The 16,100-nt window shown below is 64.3% G+C and overlaps 1 protein-coding gene across 1 annotated transcript in view; it reads right to left on the bottom strand.

The window, feature by feature from the left end:
• ADAMTSL2 (ADAMTS like 2) overlaps positions 1-15,670 on the bottom strand; it is a 36,554-nt gene extending 20,884 nt beyond the window's left edge. Inside the window, exons 1-10 of the mRNA XM_043567232.1 lie at positions 15,421-15,670; positions 14,479-14,604; positions 13,581-13,671; positions 12,905-13,047; positions 12,154-12,229; positions 11,014-11,116; positions 10,481-10,626; positions 10,221-10,344; positions 7,691-7,771; positions 5,090-5,265 (exon numbers count right to left, since the gene is read on the bottom strand). Of these exons, the coding sequence (XP_043423167.1) occupies positions 5,090-5,265; positions 7,691-7,771; positions 10,221-10,344; positions 10,481-10,626; positions 11,014-11,116; positions 12,154-12,229; positions 12,905-13,047; positions 13,581-13,670 (939 nt within the window). The 5' untranslated portion in view covers position 13,671; positions 14,479-14,604; positions 15,421-15,670. The remainder of the gene's footprint in view (positions 1-5,089; positions 5,266-7,690; positions 7,772-10,220; positions 10,345-10,480; positions 10,627-11,013; positions 11,117-12,153; positions 12,230-12,904; positions 13,048-13,580; positions 13,672-14,478; positions 14,605-15,420) is intronic.
• Between the last annotated feature and the right edge of the window lie 430 nt (positions 15,671-16,100).

Below are 16,100 nucleotides of genomic sequence, written 5' to 3'. Positions count from 1 at the left end.
AAATTGGCCAGCGAGAAGGCACCGACTTCACTTCGAGGGACACCGTTGAGTGACCGCAGCCCAGGGCGGATGCCAGGAGATGCTGTGATAGAACCAGACTCCCCACGATCATCAGAATAAGGGAGGCCGACGTGGTGGCCGGGAGCCCTGACCCACAGAGACGTCTGCACACGGCGGATAGGACAAAGGACTCCCGGACAAATAAGTGGGACCAGAAAAGGGGCTTCTCAACATGTAAGATCAGAACGTATCAAGGGTGGATGTTCAGGGGGCGGAGGACAGCTGCCCCAGAAAAGTCACAGCCCTATCCCATTTCCTGGGCCAGCGTTTGGACCCAGAATCCACGGAATGATGGAACGGCCAGGTCCCCAGGACAAAGGACCCACCACAAGTGTATATGGTAATGATTCTCCCAGTTCTTCCCCCAAAGAGCCTACAGCCGTTGACTTGGTTAACTGTTTGCTGGAGAAACGGACAGACATTTGGGAACCAGGGTCCAAGTGGTCATTGTTTATCAGGGACCCAAAGCATCATCATCGCCCCCTGTTAGCGTGAGAGCTTGTGGGTGACAAACAAGTGTGGCCCAGGTCTGGCTCACAGTGCGCCCGGCGTGGCTCACCTTGGGTCCAAGGCTTACCCAGTTCCCAAGTCCACTGCTGGTAGTCGGCTCCTTAGCCTGTAGGCTATGCGCTACCATTGCAGGGAAAGCTCAGCGGAAGCCCGTGACCCCAACCCCTGACCCCCATGCCCATCCAAGAGAGTAAATCCAAAACAGAATTGCATCTTGGGGAAACTACAGAGATCAGAGCCACTCCTAATGTTGCCGGAGGATGCGAGGTGGTGGTCCCCATGTGCCCCGCTTCACTCAGCGGTTTGGCGCCCACGAAAACAAGACAGATCCGGGAGGATGACGGGGAGCCCTTCCAAACCCAGCCCAACGGGAGCCTCAGATGCAGCTCCCGGAGCAGATTAACATGACCTCAAGTCGATCACCTGCGGCCACCAACGTGGCAAACACCTTCTCTTCCACCCCCGTGGGGAGGAGGAAGTGGTGTTCGTTCACCTGGAACGGACAAGAGTATACACGTGCGGGTTTGTACCCGGGGCCGTGCCAACTCCCCCATTCCTTGGCGTCATACAGTACAGGGGGGTCTGGACCGTTGCACAGAACATCACACGGGTCCTCTACGTTGGTGACATCATGTCTACCAGGCCAGCTGAACAGGAAGTGATGCGGGAGGCCTTGGAAAGCCTACGGATTCCAGAAGACCTTACACTGAGCCCTGTGGAGATCCAGTGCCCCACCCCCATCGGCGAACGCTTCGGGGTCGGTGGCCTAGGGCATGCCAGGACATGCCCTTGAAAGCAGAGGGCAGAGGATCGCATTGCGTTCCCTCCCTTATGAAGAAGAATTCTGGACATAGCATGGCACGTATCCGGAAATGTGGATCCAATCCACATACCGGGTAAGAGCTGCCAGCTTTCAGTGGGGGTCCTGAGGAGAAGGGGCTCTACAGTCGGTCCAGGCTGCGGGATAAACAGCCTGCCACTTGGGCCATAACACCCAGCTGGTTCTATAGCATCGGGGAGCGATGTCACACGGGGTTTCTGGCAAGCCTTGATAGGAAGAGGATCACGCAGTCCTCCAGCGTTCTGGAGCAAAGCCATGCCACCCACGACAAATATCACATCATTTCGAAAAGAGCTTGTGACATGCTACCAGGCCCTATAGAGACGGAACCCTTTGACCACGGGACATCGAGTGACTCACGCAGCCAGAGCCGAACTCCACCAAGTGACACAGCCGGGAGTTACGCAGCCACCCGTCGTAAGATGGAAATGTCACATCCGGGATTAGGCACCATCAGAGCAGAGGACAAGACCGCCGGCTCGGCAGGTGACTGAGACTCTCATCACCCGAGGCCCCTGCCCTGACATCTCTCGGCTCACAACGACAGGTGCACGGGGTACCGTTAGGGTGAAGTCTGAGAGGAGAGAAAGGGCCAAACTTGATTCAGAGACGGGTCAGCTTGGTACGGGGCGGGGAGGGCGGTAGGAGCTGAAAACGGGATCTGTTTCACTGGAGCCCCGTTCAGGGGTGGCTTCAAAAAAACTCCTCCCGGGGGGCTCTACGGGGCATGTGTGGGATCATCTAATCTATAGGAAGAGCACAGCAGCCCGAGGTGAGAATACACACTGCCTCGTGGGCGGTGCACATGGTTTGGGTGGTGGCTCAGGATCCTGGCTGGAAAGGGCTTTGAGAGGGGGTGAGGGGGTGAGGGGGTCTGGAGGAGACACGTGGGGATGGGTCCGTGCCACAGGCGGAAGATGGGGGTCGCCGTGTCCCTCGTTGATGCGCCCCTGGGAGCATCCCCCCATGGGAGGGACACCGGACACCAGGTTATAGGTGAAATGGCCTTGCCAGGTGACACAGGCCAGCCTCTGCCATCAGTCCCCCCACTGATGGCACAACAGGTGCATGAAGGGGACAGCCACGGTGGCAAGGATGGGTGCCGTGCGTGGCCCCAAGGGCAAGGGCGGTCACTCACCAAGCCCCCCAGCACCGACAGAGTCTGACATGCGGCACCGTGCCTCGAGGGGCCGTCAGCTCTTTGACGGCCAGCGGGCTACGTTAGACGCCCTTCTGTCCTAGCAGGGAAGTGACCACGAGGTTGCCTTTCCTGACCACAGCGCCTCCGGCCCCCAAACCCAAGGGCTCCCAGAGCATTTGATCCGCTGAGGCAGGATGGCACGTGACATTGCATCGGACAAAGGGACCCACGTCACAGCAAAGGAGGTGCCTCAGCAGGCACCTGACCGTCAGATGCACAGGCCGCGTCACCCAGACGCTGCGGCCTGATGTGACCGCGCACGCTGAGGCCACGGTGCCACGTAGAGAGGGCAGGACCCCGCGAGGATGAGGGGCCGGGGTGCCCTCCGCGACACAGTATACGAGGAATCGCCCCGACACGGTGCTGCGTCCCCACCGGGCAGACAGCGTGGGCCCGGGAAGCACAAAATGGAAGTCGCCTCCGCAATCGCGGGCATTTGGGGTTTCTAGTCCCTGCGGCTTAGGGTCTGCAGGTCTACAGGTCCTGGTGCAGGGAAACACTTTCACAAAGGGGAAGCTGTGACCGCCACCTGGGCCATCTGGCACCCTGTGCGCAGAGAGCAGCCGGAGAGGAGTGGCCGCCCCAGCAGGGGGACTGACCCTGACCACCAAGGCCGTGTCGGGATGCTTCAACCCCAGGGGCAGAGAATGTATCTGGTTCCCTGCTGCCCCGCTGGGGCTTCTCCTGGTATCGCCCTGCCCGTGGCAACGGGACAAGGACAGGGATGGAAAAGGGCCCCGAAACCAGGAGCCCAGACCCCTCGGGTAGGAGGGACAGGGACACCTGGCCAGGTGAGCCACCTAGACTAGCAGAGGAGAATACGGAGTGGGTAGCGCAGGAGGCAAGTGATGTGATTGGCTGGCAGCCCCAGGCTAGCTGCCAGTCACCTCGCCAGCCTTCCCGGGGAGGAAGCCAGCCAGAATTCTAGAGGAGTCCTTCCTGCCAAGCATTCCACCAAGCAAATGGGTACCAGCGGGCATGGCGGCGAGCCCCCGGGGCCCCACCCTTCAGTGAGCTGCCTGGAGTGTGCTGGGGACAGTTCATAGCGAGCCCTGCCCCAGGAACTTCCGTCGGCCAAAGAGAGCCGCCTCTCCTGAGGCCACGCCCATCCCTGTGGCTTTCAGCAACTAGGCCACGCCTCTCCTCCTCAAGTCCAGGGGACTCGAGGGGCCACTGCGACCCTAGAGCCCCTGCTGGGATCAGCTGAGGCTCTGACCACACCGGCAGCACGGCTCAACATCTCCCTCTGTCCAGGCCTGTCCCCCTCACCCCCTCACGGCCACTGCTCCTGTCACCCCTAAACCCTGCTGCTCACAGACCCTTCCTGGGATCCTGACCTGCAACACAGCTCCTGCGGGCAGGCAGGGAAGCCAGGCAGCCGGCCGGCCTGCCTCAGGGGCAGCTCCAGGGGCAGACGAAGAAATACGTGGCCCCCATTAGATTCTGGGGCCATCCAGGGACGCTCTGCAGCCAGGAAGCAGTGTGGGGAGGTGGCGGGGGGGGGGGCACCACGACTGGAGACCCCTCTGGCAGGGCACTTAGACACACAACCGGCTCCAGCACCAGGCTGACCCGGGCCCCAAGCCTGGCTGCACCGCCGACAGGTCCGTGATGGGCAAGTCAGTAATCTCTGTGTGCCCAGGTTTCTTGTCTACAAAGTGAGGATCTAAACGCCCACCACGGTGGGATCCAGAAATCATGCCAGGTCGGGCGGGTAGGCTCTGGCCCCGCCGTACCCCTCAGCTTCCACGAACACCCGCAGACCTTGAAAAACACCAGAACTGCCCACCTGGGCGTCACCTGTTTCCAGGGATGAGTCCTTGTACATTTCCTCGACACCGGGCCACCACAGGACAACGACACTTGTTTCTAGACGCTAGCCATGGGAACGCTCCCAGGGAGCTGAGCAGAGCAGGTCCAAACTCTCCCGCCCTCTCCTCGCCCCTGTGCTGTGCCCCCAGAAACCGTGAGCATCCGGGGGGGGGGGCGGGTAGCAGGGGGCCACAGGCACTGCCTGGGGCCCCCAGCACTGAGGACCTGGCAGAGAGGCCACAGTGCCGATGCGGCCGGGGCAGGGAAGTACGCGGGGGGTACCAACCCCCAACTATGGAGTGGGGGAGGGGGCCTGCGTCCCCGTCTACTTCCTGTCCTTAGCAACCCCGCAGATCGTGATGACTGCAGTCCACCGGGGGCACTAACGGCCATGGCAAGTGAATGAATGAATGAGTGAATGAATGAATGATTACTTGGGTGAGGGTGAGACAGTGGGTGGCTGGGTAAGCGAGGGGACGGGCAAATGAAGCAACGCATTAATGAGCTGATAGAGGCTAAGGACAGGAATCAAACCGCGAGCGGACGGGTGCACAAGGAGTGACCGAGCACGACCCTCGCCACGCCGGGCGGGGACGCTGCCTCGTGCGCACACACCCTGGGGCCACGGCACGGCGTTGGCGGCCCGAAGCCCGCGGCTCACGCACCATGACGTTCAGGCCCTGGTTGGTGGGCCCCTGTGCCACTATGTACTCGATGCCGGTCTCGTAGACGTCCATGGGCCGCCGGTACTTGACCACGGTGCCCGCGATGTTGAAGTTCTTGGGGCTGTCCACCTTGAAGTTGCCGTTGAAGAAGTAGAAGCCGGCTTCATCCGCGAGAGCTAAGGGAGCACAGGGCAGAGCCACCTGGTCACATGAGCTGGACGAGCCACAGGGAGGACGGGGCGGGGGGGCGGGGAGTGGCCAGTATCACTCACTCAGGCACCTGTGGCCAGCTCACCCCCGCGACCCTCCCCGAATACCCCGAAGACAGGACACCTCCTCTCGTGGAGGAGTCGGAAGCTCCGACCGTGTCCAGCATGTGGCCCCGGCCAGCGAATGCTAAGGAGAGGTGAGTGCGCTTTCCCATCAGGAGGTGGAGGTGGCTGGCCCGGGGCCCGTTTGGTGTCTCTGGTCACCTCTAAAGAGGCCAGAGTCTGCGAGGTGAAGAGTAGCATAGACTAAGCGGCCAAGTGGACCGGGAGGTCAGCGCCCGGGGAAGGCGTGCTCTGGACAGCAGGCACTGGCCAGCTCAGGGCAGGGCCATCAGCCCGGCCCTGCTGAGAACTCACTTTGTGACCCTGGGTGAGTAATCCCCGCCCAGCTTCCCACCTTGGGAAGGGAGGGGACCACACATGGGGAGGGGACCTCCATGCCCCTCCAGGGTCCACACTGAGCGACACTGCAGCCCTGGCCTGCCTGGCCCAGGACGCTGTCCCACCAGCGCCGGCAGGCCCTTCCAGACCATCCCAAGCTGGCCAGTGCCATGCTGACACCGGGAGCCATGACATTCTGTGGCCCGTGCTGCCGTGACCAGGCTGACCTTTTACCCCATCGGTCCATTCTCCCAGGCGTGGCTGAGGGCAGCCCCGGGCACATTCTCAGTCGCCCTGTCATTGAGACGGGGTGTGGGTGGACACTTGGAACAGAGGACCTCAGAAGGACAGCCACTCCCAGGGCCTGACCCAAGCCTGATGACGCCCAGACAGCAGGAACGTGCGTGCAGCCCTCAGCAGCCCGTCTCCTGCCAACCCCGGAGGCCGGGACAACTCTCCAGAGCTGGGGTGATTTTTCAGGGCAGCTGGCCCTTCCCTGGGGCTGCGGAGGGCTCACAGGGTGCTCGGGGCCTCGGGTCCAGGGGATGGGAGTGAGGAGGCAGGCTCCACACGGTGGGGGACAGCGTGTCTTTCAGAGGGTGTCCTCTGAGCCAGTTCCGGAAGCTGGCCGGAGGGAGGGGAAGAGTTCAGTTTCCAGAGCTCCTGATGCAATCCGAGCGGGGGGGGGGGGGGGGGGGGGGGGGGGGGGGGGGGGGGGGGGGGGGGGGGCGGGGGGGGCCATCCGTTTATTATCAGGCAGATGCAGCAAGCAAGACTCGTCTGCTGGAAAAATACCCTCGACACAGCGACGTCAGAAAATACCGTGAGTGAGGGTCCAAGCTGCGCCTCCTGGGGCGCGTGCCAGCCCGGCCTCCAGGTATGTGCATAGGGTTAAATCCCGGCCGGCATCCAAAGCCTGTTTCCTGACAGTAATGACCTTCCTTCCTGCGGCTCTGCCTCTGCTCCGAGGCTGCCCTTGCTGTTTCCACGCGGCTGTTTCAAGAGCCATTTCTCTGCAGCCAGCTCTGAGAACACCGTGTTTCCTGGCCTCGCCACCCTCCCAGCGGGGGACAGAGCCCCCGGCCTGGCAGAGGCCTGGCTCCCGAACTCGGGTGGTGGGGCCGGGGGCCTGGAGTGTGCAGAACTGCTGGTGTGGGGGCCGAGAGCCCAGGTTCCACCGCGGGGACCTTTAGCAGAGTCCCTACCCGCGGCGTCCCCCGAGAAGGGCGGTTTTCACCCAGCAGTCCTGGCTCTCCCACGCTGCCCTGAGACACGGGGGAGTGAGCCAGGCGTCGGGACCAGCTTCCCTGCCCGGGGGCCCCCCGCCCACCCCCACCCAGGGCAAGGCCACGTGCAGAGCAGCTAAGTGGTGTCAGCACCCACCCACCTGAGCCAGAAGGGCCTCGGGCTGCGTCCCGGGGGGGCACAGACAGGGCAGGCTGTCAGGACAACGCTCCAACTACAGAGGCAGCCTTTCCAGAAACTGCCATCAGCTCGGGGCCTCACTTATGCAAATAAGCCCAGAATCCTCACGTCGTCGAAGGCTCCCGACCTACCAAGGTCCAGCTGCCCCGCAGAGACCATCCAGGGGCGAGAACCTCCACCAGGGAGCCAACAGGCCCGAGTCTGAGTCTCACTTCTGCTTCGTGCGGCTGAAGGCCTCCAGCCGGGCCACCCCCGTGCTCTGGATCTACCTCCAGCTTTGGCCTGGGCCAGGCTCTCCAGGGACGGGAAGTCACTACGTGTTGTCACGTGTGGGGGCGGGGTCAGCTTCCCTATGAGCCCCCCCCTGACACACACACACGTCCACACACAGCCAGGTCAAGTTCTGGCTTCTGGGGCCTGACTCTCTCCTGCAGGACGGATCCAGGGTCAAGAATCCACCCACACGTGTGGCCCCCCACACACCCACAAGTCCACACGAGGCAGCACCCAGGCCCCGCACGCGTACCTAGGACATCGGCAGACTTCTTCCGCTCCACAATCTGAATGTCTCGGGCACCGGCCGGGATGTGGGTCACCAGAGAGTAACCTGGGGGACATCAGATGACAGTGAGCCGTGGGCCGGCCCCGCTCAGTTGGAAAGTCACCACCCTCCTGTGCTCCTGGTGGGGGAGGGGTGCTGTCTAAGGGCAGCCCCACCCTCAACAGCTGCACCCGGGCCCAGACACGAGTCCAAGGCCCTGCAGACATGCACTGTGCCGCCCGGGGACAGGCTCGGGTTCACCCAGGTTCCACGACCCTCTCCTACAAAGGCCCTGCCCCAGCCCCTCTGGAGGGACACCGTGGGCCACAGGGACCTTAAATCTGCCTGGGGTCAAACAGACTTGGGTCCTACTCTGCCACATGTCACCAAGATGATTCTGAAAAAAGTCACTGGAGCTCTTGGGCCTCAGCTTCCTCATCTGCACACAGGGATGATGGCTCCCACTCTGCGTCATGTGGGAGGGCCTGGCCCCGAGGGCACGGTCACTCTTACTATTTTAAAGGCCCGTGTTGGCCCAGCACCATGTTGATTTAACAGACTTGCTAACACTCAGAGACGCAGGTGGGCAAATACAGCTGAGGGCCGTAGAAGGTGGGGAGGCAGCCGTGGGGACCCCCACAGAGACGCCCAACGGAGGGACTGAGGGTCTAGGGGGGCCGGGGTCTGAGGAAGGGACAGGTGCTGCCAGCACGGCCTAGAGGGTGGTCTGGGGAGGAGACCCCAGAGGAGAGGTTCCGAAAGCCCTAAGATAGAAAAGTCTCCCAGGAGGGAACAGTGGCAGCGCGGGGAGTCCACCTGTACCCCCCTCGCCCCCCTTTGCAGGCGCCCAAAGGCCCTGAGCCAGAGTGCGCTGAGTGGCTCCTTGGGGGGCAGAGCGGGAAGCTCTGGTCTGCAGTGTAAACCACGCCCCACCCCCACCCCCGCCCCAGCCCGACTCGGGCTCCCCGAGGGCTGGGCCGGGTGCAGGCAGAGCAGGGGAGAGGCACACACTAGCCCGCCTCGCCTCCCTCGACAGCGTCTCCCCTACACGCCCATAATACACACAGCGGTGAAATGAACAGGAAATGATGATTTGGCTTAATTGCCATTTATTCAAATGTGGGTTTAAATACGTTCATTTTTAAATTAGCAACCGGCTCACAAGATTCCTGCGCATCTAATAACGGCTCTTGCACGGCCCAGGGCCATCGGCGTGGTTCGGGCGCACACATTTATCAGGGGAGACTGTGGGTCAGCGCTTAGGACCACAGGCCCAGGAGCCAGGCTGTCTGGGTTCAGACCCCGCTCTGCCACTCCCGGCTGTGTGACCTCAGACTAGTGTCTTCACCCCTCTCTGACTGTTCCCGCGCCCGTGGCACCCGTCCAGGACCTGCCTCGTGATGTGCGAGGCACGAACGCCTCGGCCCGGGCGCAGGAAGGACTATGTGGGTGTCGCGGGGTTGGAAGCGTCAGTCCCAGGCCCCCACGCCGGGAGTCCACGGGACGCGGCCCCTAGGTGCTCAGAGACACGCACTGCCATCTACACGTCCCGGGATCCGGCAAGGAGCAGCCTCTCCCCGTCACACTGGCTGTGGGTCCTTCAGACACCTGTCCGGCTGCTCTGCCCTGGGCCCTCCATTTCAGACCCTCCCTGCGGTCTTCATCCAGTCCCTCCTCAGCCCAGCAGACTCATCCCCGGGCCCCTCGTCTAAGCCCTAACGTAAGCTCTGAAATTATCCCTCCTGTGTGGGGTGGACATGGTCAGGGTCCCCGACAGCCGGGTCCACGGAGGCTCCAACTAGTCCGGACCCGCCCAGCCTCGCTCGGGAACCTTGAGCAGGCAATCCCCATGCAGGCCTCGGTTTCCCCATCTGCTAAGTGGGTTTCCAGTGCCCTGCTTTTCCCAGTCTGAAGGCTGTGATAACCCAGGTTGACCCCACAAGCATTTGGAGAGACCCAGAAATGCAGTCAGTGTAGTACTGAGTGCTAAAGTGACACCGTTGCAAAGTACAAAGTCCTGTCACAGGCAGAGACCCCCAAATCCCCACCTGTCCTCTCCCCCCCCCCCCCCCGCCAGCCCCTGTGGAGCCAGGCCTAAACGGGCACACTGGGTGACCGACCAGCCACTGCCCAAGGGGAGGGAGGGGCCGACTCTGCCAAACGGGTTGGAGGGCTTAGGCCGCGGACTCAAATCTCGCATCAGCCTCACACGAGGATGGGACTTGTGCCTCGGTTTCCCCCTTTTGGGTGCTGCCGCAGAGGCCAAACACGATCCCCCAGGCGAGGGTGCACTCAGGCACCCGGTATTCAGTAGGCACTCAACGAAGAGCGGCTCAGTATCCCCAGCCAGAGGGGGCCTTCCGGAGCACCTGGCCGGCCCGCCTGGGCACAGCGGGGACGTTCAGGTGGCCGAGAGCGAGGGAGAGGAGCTCACGAGGAGGCACCCGAGGCCGGAGACAGCGCGCAGCCGGCCGGACGGGGAGGGGCGAGGCGCGGGGGGTGGGGGGGCTCTTACCGAGGTGGGCGTTCCCTTTGCGGTAGTTGCCTGTCACGTGGGTGCAGCTGCTACCGTCCCCCTGGCAGACGCCGCACTTGTCCAGCGTGTGGGTGGAGAAGAGCACCCCGTCACAGCCGATGGGCTGCAGGAAGGGAGGCGGAGAGGGCCGCTGGGAGGGCGCTGCGACCCGGGCCCCCGGGCCGCCACTGCCACAGGAGGACAGGCGGGGCGGTCAGCGCAGTGAGACCAGTGGTACTTTTGCTACAATGTTTAACAACCTCACATTTTCCAGACACGCAAACCCCTCGCAGGTCGGTGAGCTTGCAGGACGTGCCGTCGCGGGCCGGGACCATGAGCTGCCGCTGACCGTCCACGGTGGTGCAGTGCAGGTCGCACGGCTTGCTGGAGATGTGGACGTAGTCGTCTGACCGGGAGACGGAGGGTCTCAGGGTGGGGTGGGGTGGGGTGGGGTGGGGGGATTCAGGAACTTCCTGTCCGTCCCGCCGACACCCGCGTTAGCTCCTCCCACCCATTGCGCGAACAACGGAAGAACTGAGGCCGGGAGAGCGGAAGGGACGGATCCCCCTACGGACGGTCCCGGGCGGCCCGGCACCTGCTCCGTGCGTGAGTGAGAGAGGCCGACTCCTCTTCACGGTGGCCTGTGACCTGACCCCTCCCGCCGGGCCTCACCGTCCACCTGCCCACCCCGGGCCAGGGTGTCCCCTCCCCACCGTCCCCAGAAGGGAGCCGTCGGGTGTGGAGGGGCCGCCCTCGCACTCTGCTCCCCACTGGGCAGCCCAGGGCCTGGTACCGGGGTACAGGGGTTTCCACTGGTGCGTCCGCCCGTCGTACACGCGGGAGTTGAAGGAGATGCATTGCTCCTCCCGGAAGCTCCTCCCGTCCGGCGGACACTCCTGCGGAGCCAGCGAGAGAGCAAGAGAGAGAGAGAGGAGGCTCCAGGAGGAACTCGGCCCGACAAAGGCATTTTTGTCCCGGCTGAGCAGGAAGTGGCTGCGGCCGGGCTGGGGTGGCCTCTGGTTCTCCCTCAGTCCCACTCGCTTTCTGGAAGGAGCAGGGGGCAACCAAAAGGGCTGCTGCCGTCCCTCAAACGCCTACATGCGCTGGCCCTCCTGGTGCTCCGGGCAGGGTCCTTCCACGTCCCCGCCACCCCAGCCTCCTCCCCAGAGGCACTGGGGCCGGAAGGGGCGCCCGGCCTCGGCTGTGCTGGCACCGTCCCCCACTTGCCTGCGGCCCGGGGCAGAGGAGGGAGGCCTGGGGGTGGGGGGGGCAGCCGGTCACGCCGGGGAGTAGGTGGGTCTCCCTCCGGAGGAGCTCACAAGCGTCCAGCAGGGGAGCAGACCAGCGATGCCAACACAGGAGCTGTGGCCGCCCGCCTCCCTTCAGGCCCTAACTCCTCGAGCGTGCACATACCCAGAGACGCTCACGGGGACACAAAGACCCCTATGGCTTGCTGTCTTTCTACCCCACACCTGTTCTGGGTGGTGGGGAGGGGGGGGTGAGGGGAGTTCAGGTCCAGACTGGTTTGGCCCCATTGAAGGGCACCCAGAGGCTGGGGCAGAGTCAGCATCTCCTGTCCCCCCTGGGGAGCTGCAGTGAGACTTCTCACGGCTGGGGACGGGACACCTGGTGACTGTCGGTCTCCCAGCAAGCACCTGGCACAGGGCTTGTGAGCAGTCTGAGATCTGCCTGTTAGAGGCCGCACGTGAGCCCCCGCCCCCAGCAGAAGCCAGCCCTCACCCCTGCGCGTGCACAGCACAGATGTGATCCGAGACGTGAAGGGGGCTCTGAGCCCAGGACCCCTCACCCTCCTTCTCTTCACTGGAAGTAAGGGCAGACCCGGCGCAGAGTGCCTGGAGGGCCTGGGGGCTGCCTGAGGCCGGCCTAAGGAGCTTGGGGGTAGGGCTGCGGTCCCGCCCAGGCGGGGCCTCACCTGCAGTCTGCACAGTTGGTACCTCTTGGATGTGCCCGTGCAGGTCCTGTTCCCCGCGCCCGTGACCGACGTCCTCCTGGAGGGAAGACCCGGGCTCTGAGCTGGGGGCTGGGGGCCGCGGGCTGCGGGCACCGACCATGCCCCTGCTCCAGACGGCCTCTGGGCCGGGCCCCGGAAGCCCCCCCTTAATTCCTCTGGCCCCCCACGACTCCACCGCAGCCCAGGGGAGGGAAGATACCAATTCACCTCTGCACCCCCGGCACAGAGCCCAGGGTTGTACACAGAACTGATAATAAATCCAAGAACGTTTACTCCATACCACTCCATACATGAGGAAACTGATGTTCAGAGAGATGAAGCGACTTGCCCAAGGTCACACAGCAAGGAAGTAGCAGAAGCAAGATTGGAACCCAGGCCCGCCCGATGGTAACCAGTACATCGTATGTTTTTTCCCGTGTGAATTCGACTCCGGTCTTCAGAAAAGAAGGACCAGGAAAGACCTCACCCCTCGTTGAAAAAAATCCCAAGAAACAGACCACGCCTTCTCACGAAAGGGCTGTCTGTCCCCAGAGCCCCGGGGCAGGGTGAACCCCAGGACACGGTCGCCCAGGACCCGTCAGGAGCCTCGGCCCTGACAGGCCAGCAAAAAGGCTCACTCACCTGGCCTGTGCCGCCTCCGCCTGAAGACCCCTCCCGGCCTGAGCCCCCACCCACCTGTCACCCGCTGCCCACCCCCGTGCTAGTCCCACACCTCTGCTGCAGACAGTGCCGCTCCTGGGACGTCACGCCGGCCCCACAGCTGCGGGAGCATGCCGTCCACTTGGTCCACTCTCCCCACCAGTAGGCGGTGGCATCCGAGCCCCCCTCCAGGCTGTTGGACGTCGGGCTGTGGTCCTGGGCGAGAGTCCCCACAGACGGTTAGAAGATGCTGGAACGGGACTGGCCCACCATCCCTTGCTGTGGTCAGCAGCACACAGCCCGGCTGGGTCCCTCGGCACCCCCGCCCAGGTGTCCAGGGCGGTCTTGGAGGGAACTCCCCGGAAGTCGTGGGCCTTAAGCCCTCCCAATGTCGAGATCTGGAACATCTTGGGGGCTTGGCAGGAGCCTGAGGCCACACCGTCCTTGTTTATCTTCTCCCGAGCAGCCTGGGCCCCGGCCTGGGTTCTGTGGGACACAAGCCTGCCCCGTCTACATGCCTCCTTCCAGGACTTTGCTTGGAAGGAAGCACTCAGCCCCCTCCAACCCCATCCTGCCCAAATCAGCCAGACTCCCCATAGGGGCTGGTCTGACCGGCTTGTAAGACGTATTCCGGGGCTGTGTGGGGATCTGGGAGTGCACGCAGGGCTCGCTGGACACGTGCCCTACACCTGCCGCGCAGCCCCTCCCACCTCAGCCCATCTGGGTGAGGGACCCTGCTCCCCACTCACCGTGGCCCCAGTAGATGCCACACGCCCAGCCAGAAGTGCCACAGCCAGCAGGGACCACACCCAGCGTGAAGGCTGCCGTCTGCCAGCCATCCTAGGAAGCAAGGCCACGGTCACTGCCAGGCCAGACCCAGCTCCTCTGACAGCTGAGGAGAGTCCACTTAAGGGAAGAGCCCTCGGGGCCCACCCAGCACGGAGGCCCGGGGGCTCTCTGGGATTGATTGGTAGTGGCTGCCTGGTGGCCCCGTTGGGAGAGGCGGGTGAGTGATTAACGATGCCTGCCACAGGCACGAGAACCACAGGTAGCGGTGAGCTTGCAAAGCCTGCCCCACCTCCCATCTAAGGGTGCACAGGGATGTGTGCTTTGCCTCTGACCACCTGAGCTCCCTAGAGAGGGCCTGCGGAGAAAAGCAGGGACAGCTGAGGAGGCTGCAGGCCCAGGCCGCACCCATTGGACGAAGGAGCCAAGCCCCAGAACTCAGGCCGCCATCTCCACTGGGGGGACTGGCCTGAACAAGAGCCCCTGGGGATTTTCACCTGCTCAGTGCTAGCTGCCCACCTGGGACAGTGATCTCCCTGCCAGCCACACGGGGCTGCTGGAGGGGCCCATGGATGCCACCCGCTCCGCCAGCCCCTTCCCCTCCCTGGCCCCTGCTACCCCTGCCCTGGAGGGGGCCGGGCCCGGGACCCTCAGGGATCTCAGGCCGCACAGAGTCCAGGCACCTGTGTCCCTCCCTTGTCTCCCGGGGTGTGGAGTCAGGGCAGACCAGAGCTACGGGGCTGTCTCTTCCCCAACAAGTTAGCACTGTCAGCCCCAAACACCCCTCGACCTCCCTGCCAGGGGTCAAACCAAGGGGAGCCCTTAGCCTCCCCTATCTGCCTCCACTGTGGGGACGCCTACCTCCTAGAAGGGAGGCACGGGGGCCTTCGGCGGCCTCTGTCCAGGGTCTAGCTCAGGTCCTGAGTGTCACTTGCCAGCAGGTCAGAGAAGGGGTTTCAGAAGCCGCCAAGCCTGTCCCCCTACAGCCTGGAAGCGACAGAGGGGAGCCAAGTTGCCCAAAGCCACACGGCAAGGTGGCCAGATACCCGCCCCCCGCCCCCCCAGACCAGAGTAGACTCAGGGACTCGTCCCCCGCCCCCCCCGCTACTTTCAAGGAAGGTGTGAAAGTCGCCCCCCACCCCCGCCAGCCCCGAAGCCAACTCCAAATCTGCCCCCCTCCCCTTGCAGGGCTGACACCTGCAGATCTGCGGGAGTCCCGCCAGTGACGCCCGTGTGTCCTAAGAATGTCACCCTGGAGTTTGGAGCCGGAGTCCTCGAGACCCTCACGTCCCCGGCTGCCTGCCTGCCACCCCCTCTCCCCGTCTGCTACCCCTCCCCCGCAGGCCTCCACCTACAGACCCCCCTGCGCCCCCCCCCAGCCTCACACAAGCACAGAGCACCCCCCTCAGCAGTCCCATTGGCCAGTCGGTGCCCCAGCTCCTGCCTGCTGAGCCGAAGACAGGTGCTGAGCCGGCCCCACACTTGGTTTTCATTAAGGCTCCCAGACACCGCTGGCCACAGGCCAGGTCCGGCTCACGCGGGATCCATCCCTCCCTGGGGTCCAAAAACAGCCACCGGCCGGCAGGAGAGGCTCGCCGTGCAAAGACCGGCTTCAGGCGCCCGAGGCTGGGAGCTGAGGGTCCGGACCCCTCCCCGTGAGCCCTCCTCCTGTTACATAACGGCTCCCCGGGGGGGGGGGGGGGGACCGGGAGATGCTCCGGCCCCCCGCCCCCTCAGAGCTCCATCTGTGCCCCAGGAGGGCCACGGGGGGGGGGGCAATGCGGGAAGGCGGAGGTGGCCTACCTGGCCCCCGGGTCAGCAGGTCGTCCTCCCGGGGAAGGGGGCAGAGCCGCCGTGCGAGGGAGGTGCCAGGTGCCGGGAGCAGGGGGAGGCTCAGAGTGCAGAGGGCCGCAGGCTCTGCCCCTCGCCCGCCCTCCTCCTCCCCCTGGCCGCCTCCGTCCTCCACTTCAAAGAGCACCCACGAGAGGGGGTTCCCGGGGAGGCGCGCAGCCCAGTGGCGGCTCTGTGGCGCGGCCGCCTTTATAGCTGTCAGGCAGACAGGGAGGAACTCACACTTCCCACCAGGCTGCTCCCCCGCCCGCCGCCGGCTGGCCTGGCGCACACTTTAACCCACTCCGCGCCTCTGGAGCCCGGCCAGGCCGGCCCAGCTGCCTGCCGACTGCGGCCTCGGCGGCGGCCCAGAGCAGCGAGCCGCGAGCGGGGAGGCCGCCTTCCCGGGTCCGGGACGGGGAACACGCGTTGGGGCGTCCGGGCGGACCAGCCGCGGGCCCGGGGTCACGGTGGGGGGGGTTGGAGGTGGCAAAGCCCGGCCCCAGCCTCGGCCCGGTCCGGCTTCTGCCTCGGGAGGGGATCCGGTCCTCCGGCGCTCCCCAGAACGGGGTCCGGGGATGTAGGAGACAGCCGGTCTGACGGCTCCATTTTACGGATGGGAAAGCTGAGGTCCGGGCCACCCAGCCGGCCCT

Source organism: Prionailurus bengalensis, chromosome D4 (assembly GCF_016509475.1).
Source record: "Prionailurus bengalensis isolate Pbe53 chromosome D4, Fcat_Pben_1.1_paternal_pri, whole genome shotgun sequence".
NCBI classification, from domain to species: Eukaryota; Metazoa; Chordata; class Mammalia; order Carnivora; family Felidae; genus Prionailurus; species Prionailurus bengalensis.
The sequence above is the reverse complement of the archived record's forward strand: the minus strand, read 5'-3'. Positions and strand labels throughout refer to the sequence as shown.